Source organism: Theropithecus gelada, chromosome 7b, assembly GCF_003255815.1.
Source record: "Theropithecus gelada isolate Dixy chromosome 7b, Tgel_1.0, whole genome shotgun sequence".
Taxonomy (NCBI): domain Eukaryota; kingdom Metazoa; phylum Chordata; class Mammalia; order Primates; family Cercopithecidae; genus Theropithecus; species Theropithecus gelada.
Genome location: NC_037675.1, coordinates 39,925,867 through 39,931,500, shown reverse-complemented (window position 1 = coordinate 39,931,500; position 5,634 = coordinate 39,925,867). Strand labels below are relative to the sequence as shown.

General features: G+C 48.2%; 1 protein-coding gene across 1 annotated transcript; it reads right to left on the bottom strand.

Annotated features, from left to right (window-relative positions):
- Positions 1 to 490: 490 nt before the first annotated feature.
- Positions 491 to 1,725, bottom strand: LOC112628383 (zinc finger protein 41 homolog). Its single transcript, XM_025391135.1, has 2 exons — positions 1,609 to 1,725; positions 491 to 1,111 (listed from the first exon to the last, which is right to left on the bottom strand). Exons 1-2 carry the CDS (start codon positions 1,723 to 1,725, stop codon positions 491 to 493), a joined length of 738 nt encoding a protein of 245 aa, XP_025246920.1.
- Between the last annotated feature and the right edge of the window lie 3,909 nt (positions 1,726 to 5,634).

The following is a 5,634-nucleotide window of genomic DNA, read 5'->3' as shown; positions in this document are numbered from 1 at the left end:
CTGTGCCTGGTCTACACTCCAGGTCTGCCAAACGTCTCAGCAAGGTCCTTCACAACAACTCTTCTGATTCAGGATCACATATCACATGTGCTTTGATGCCTGCTTGTGAACAATTTCACCTCCTGAGATGTCCGTTTTTGGGAGAGTGAGCCTTCCTCTCCTGGTGACAGTTGGCTGAGGCCGTCCGGCCTCAGATCACACTGGGAACAGATGCCTAAGGAGATCTGGGACAAGGGGCCCACCAAGATGTTCTGCCCTGTGGGGGGGGGCAACGCCGGCTGTTGTCCGCCGGCGGCATCCAGGGACAGTCTATCCAGGTGAAGCCGAGGCCACTCCCGCTTGCTCCCTCACCCTCATGCTGACAGCAGTGAGCTGAAAAAGCCCTGGGGAGCCCCACAGGGAGGTTGGCCTCCCCAGCACACGCCCAGCAGTGCGAGATGCAGTCGTCACAGAGGCAGGTACACGACACCACAGATATGCCACCTACCCCTCATCGGGACCAAGGTCCACTGAGAAGCCACGAAGGCCATGCTTCCAGCAGTGACTGTGGTGGCAGGACCGTCAGGAGGCCATAAGTGCCACGGCTCCCCTCTGGTGGTTCACCCGCCCACTTGCACCTGGGGTGGCCCCTCCAGTGCGGTCCCAAGAGCAGAACACCCGCCAGGCAACACGTCTGATGAAGGCCAACAGTGTGAGTCCTCTGGTATTTGGTGACACTGGAGCTGTGCCGAAAGGCCTTCCCACACTGCTCACACTTGAAGGGCTTCTTTCTGGTGTGGACCCTCTGATGGCGAATGTGGTCTTTCTTGTGCTTAAAGATCTGCCTGCATTCACTGCACTCATAAGGTTTCTTCCTCTGAAAAGGAATGAACACGGGAACCCCCTCAAAGGCATTTTTAAATGAAGCGTGGAAGGCATCAAAGATGTGCTCTTCTTCTTCAGGACTCAGGCGGGGCTCTGTGCGGGGCTTCCTGGGCACAGTGGGCATCTCAAGTGGCTTTCTGTCCCCGGATGCTTTCTCTCTGAGCATGCTCTTCTGCGCATCGGCTTTCTCCCTCGAGGTCGGCGTCTTCTTTTTTCTGCCTGCAGGCTTCTCCTCTGTTCTCTGTCCCTTGGAAGCCTGAGGGCTGAGGAACTGCTGACTTCTCTCTGTTGGCCCCACTTCAAGAATGGCTTAGGCCGGGCGCGGTGGCTCAAGCCTGTAATCCCAGCACTTTGGGAGGCCGAGACGGGCGGATCACGAGGTCAGGAGATCGAGACCATGCTGGCTAACACGGTGAAACCCCGTCTCTACTAAAAAATACAAAAAATTAGCCGGGCGACGTGGCGGGCGCCTGTGGTCCCAGCTACTTGGGAGGCTGAGGTGGGAGAATGGCGTGAACCCAGGAGGCGGAGCTTGCAGTGAGCTGAGATCCGGCCACTGCACTCCAGCCTGGGCGACAGAGCGAGACTCCGTCTCAAAAAAAAAAAAAAAAAAAAAAAAAAAAAAAGAATGGCTTGCTTCCCACACAACTCTTCATGCTCCCAGCGCAGGACTGACGCTCTGCACCGGGAGGCCAAGGGCCACCATTCTCTTGCTGGAAACGAGGGGCGACGAGGACCTCCCACTGCAGAGCACGGATGGGCCCGGGCCCTACCAGGACTGCTGGAGGGTGGGGCGGGGCAGGCACGCCTCTCGCTGGGACCAGGGATGGGAAAGGGGCGCCCTCTTCGCAGGACCACCATGGCTCCCTGCTGTAATGTAAATGGGGAGCCGAGCAAGAAGACACGAGGCAGATGAGAACAAAGGTAGCCTTTATTGGGCTCCTGGGCGGGCGAGGGTCACGGGTCCTCTAGGGGGAGGGCCGAGGAAGTCGCGCTCGGGGCCCAGCATTGGGGGCGGGTATGGGGGCCTTTTATAGGGCGAGGTAGGCGGGGTTTTAGGTCTTGGTTTTCCTGAGTTAGGTTTCGATTTCTGGGGAATGACGTGTCCAGGAGCTTGCACACAGCCGGCGTTCTTTGGTGGGCGCCGGCTTTTTTCAGCGCTGAGAGTCTTAGCAGGAAGTGAAGAGCGGCAAGTCCTAACAAAGGGTCTGCGAGAAGACCTAACAAAAGGCCTGCCATGCCGGGTAATACTGCCATGTTGGGTCTAGATTCCTGCCTAACACCTGCCCAGGTCCCCTGCAGCCCTCTGCACCCGCAGAAGATGTTCTTTTGTTGAAACTAAGTAGTTGCTCATAAAATGAATAGGTATTGACTTCTAAGGCACATATTCTATTGATGTCAGCATATATGCATTGCTGCTTACTATACAATAGACAATAGACAATATTTTTGAAACGTTTTATTATGGTGTATTAGTCCATTTTTACAATGCTGATAAAAGCACACTCGAGACTGGGCAAGTTATTCAAGAAAGAGGTTTATTGGATTTACAGTTCCACATGGCTGGAGAGGCCTCACAATCATCTTGGAAGGTGAAAGCGATGTCTCACATGGCAGCAGACAAGAGAAGAGGGAGCTTGTGCAGGGAAAGTCCTGTTTTTAAAACCATCAGATCTCATGAGATTCATTCATTATCACAAGAACAGCGCAGGAAAGACCTGCCCCCATAATTCAATCACCCCCCCCACTGTGTTCTTCCCACACACGTGGGAATTGTGGGAGTTACAATTCAAAATGAGATTTGGGTGGGGACACAGCCAAATCATATCATTCTGCCCCTGGCCCCTCCCAAATCTTATGTCTTCACATTTCAAAACCAATCATGCCTTCCCAACAGTCCCCCAACCTCTTAATTCATTTCAGCATTAACTAAAAAAGTCCACAGTCCAATGTCTCATCTAAGTCAAGGCCATTCCCTTCGGCCTATGAGCCTGTAAAATACAAAGGAAGTTATTTACTTCCTACATACAATGGGGGTATATGCATTGGGTAGATACAGTCATTCCAAATGGGAGAAACTCGCCAAACAAAGGGGCTTCAGGCCCCATGCAAGTCAAAAATCTAGCATGATGGTAAAATCTTAAAACTCCAAAATGATCTCCTTGATTCCAGGTATCACATGCAGGTCAGGCTGATGCAAGAGATGGGTTCCCACGGTCTTGGGCAGCTCCGCCCCTGTGGTTTTGGAGGATATAGCCTCCCTCCTGGCTGCTTTCACAGGCTAGTGTTGTGTGTCTGTGGCTTTTCCAGGCCCATGGTGCAAGCTGTTGCTGGATCTACCATTTTGGGGTCTGGAGGATGGTAGCTCTCTTCTCACAACTCCACTAGGTGGTGACTCAGTAGGGACCCTGGGTGGGAGCTCCAATCCCACATTTCCCTTCTGCACTGCCTTAGCAGATTCTCCATGAGGGGCCCACCCCTGCAGCAAACTTCTGCCTGGGTATCCAGGTGTTTTCATACATCCTCTGAAATCTAGGTGGAGGTTCCCAACCCTCAGTTCTTAACTTTTATGCACCTGCAGGCTCAACACCATGTGGAAGCTGCCAAGGCTTAGGACTTCCATCCTCTGAAGCAACAGCCAGAGCTATACCTTGGGCCTTTTTAGTCATGTCTGGAGTGGCTGAGATGCAGGACACCAAGTCCCTGGAGTGCACACAGCCGAGGAACCCTAGGCCTGGCCCAAGAAACCATTTTTTCCTTCTAAACTTTGAGGCCTGTGATGGGAGGGGCTGCTGCAAAGGTCTATGACATGCCCTGGAGATATTTTCCCCACTGCTGCAAAGTTCTCTGACATGCCCTGGAGACTTTTGCCGCATGGTATTGATGATTAACATTTGGCTTCTCATTGCTTATGCAAATTTCTGCAGCCAACTTGAACTTCTCCTCAGAAAATGGGACTTTCTTTTCTATTGCAGTCTCAGGCAGCAAATTTTCCAAGCTTTTATGCTCTGTTTCCCTTTTAAAACTGAATGTCTTTAACATCACCCAAGTCACCTCTTGAATGCTTTGCTGCTTAGAAATTTATTCCACCAGATATCTTAAATTATCTCTCTCAAGTTCAAAGTTCCACAAATCTCTAGGGCAGGGGAAAAATGCCACCAATCTCTTTGCTAAAACATAACAAGATTTACTTTTGCCCCTGTTCCCAACAAGTTTCTCATCTCCATCTGAGTCTACCTCAGCCTAGATTCCATTGTTCATATCATTATCAGCATTTTGGGTAAAGCCATTCAACAAGTCTGTAGGAAGTTCCAAACTTTCCCACATTTTCCTATCTTCTTCTGAGCCCTCCAAACCATTCTAATCTCTGCCTGTTACCCAGTTCCAAAGTCACTTCCACATTTCCAGGTATCTTTTCAGCAGCACCTGACTCTACTGGCACCAATTTACTGTATTAGTCCATTTTCATGCTGCTGATAAGGACATACCCAAGAATGGGCTATTTACAAAGGAAAGAGATTTAATGGACTTATAGTTCCACATGGCTGGGGAGGCCTCACAACCATGGTAGAAGGTGAAAGGCACATCTCACATGGTGGCAGATAAGAGAAGAGAGAGTCTGTGCAGGGAAACTCCCGTTTTTAAAACCATCAGATCTCATGAGATTCATTCACTATCACAAGAGCAGCGCAGGAAAGACCTGCCCCCATGATTCAATCACCTCCTACTGGGTTCCTCCCATGACACATGGGAATTGTGGGAGTTACAATTCAAGAAGAAATGTGGGTGGGGACACAGCAAAACCATATCGTATAGTAATCTATTCTTAGGTGTTGGGTTTAAGAAAAGATGTAATGGATTTCAGTGTATGAATAAACATTTAAAAGAATTTCTAAAAATTATTTAAAACTTTTTTGTGGGTACATACTAGGTGTATATATTTATGGGGTACATGAGATGTTTTGATACAGGCCTGCAATATGAAATAAGCACATCATGAACAATGGGGTATCCATGCCCTGAAGCACTTTTCCTTTGAATTACAAACAATCCAATTATATTCTTTAAGTTATTTAAAAATATACAATTAAGTTATTGTTGACTATAGTCAGCCTATTGTGCTATCAGTAGTAGGTGTTATTTATTCTTTTTTTATTTTTATTTTTTGTACCCATTAACCATCCCCCACCCTCCCCAGCTCCCTACTACCCTTCCCAGCCTCTAGTAACCATCCTTCTATTCTCTATGTCCATGAGTTCAATTGTTTTGATTTTTAGATCCCACAAAAATGTGAGAATATATGATGTTTGTCTTTCTATGTCTGGCTTATTTCACGTGAACATTTTTCTTTATAGGTAGACTTTTCCTCCCTGTTTAAGAAAAAAGTATAAGGGAATAAAGTCAGTAATAATATTGTGAATTTAGACAGTAAAGATACTTTGGCTCAAAATGATCAATCAAATGGTAGTTCAACAGGAGTTGCACACAGAAATAATCTGATTTATTGAACTTCCTTCAGACAGATAGAGCAGTTGAGTCAGTTGAAGGTAGTAAAAACACTATCCTCTTTGTTGGGCCTTGGGATAAACGGGCTCTGAGGTAGAGAGAAGCTAGTTTTGTTCTAAAGGAGCAGAGTGTATGCACGCGCGCGTGTGTGTGTGTGTGTAGCATGAGATTGCTGTTGTTGCCATTGTATCTATTCATTAGCATGATATCCTGTGTCTCTAACTGATAATGGAAAAGATGGAAGGCCAAGAAGCCAATCCACAA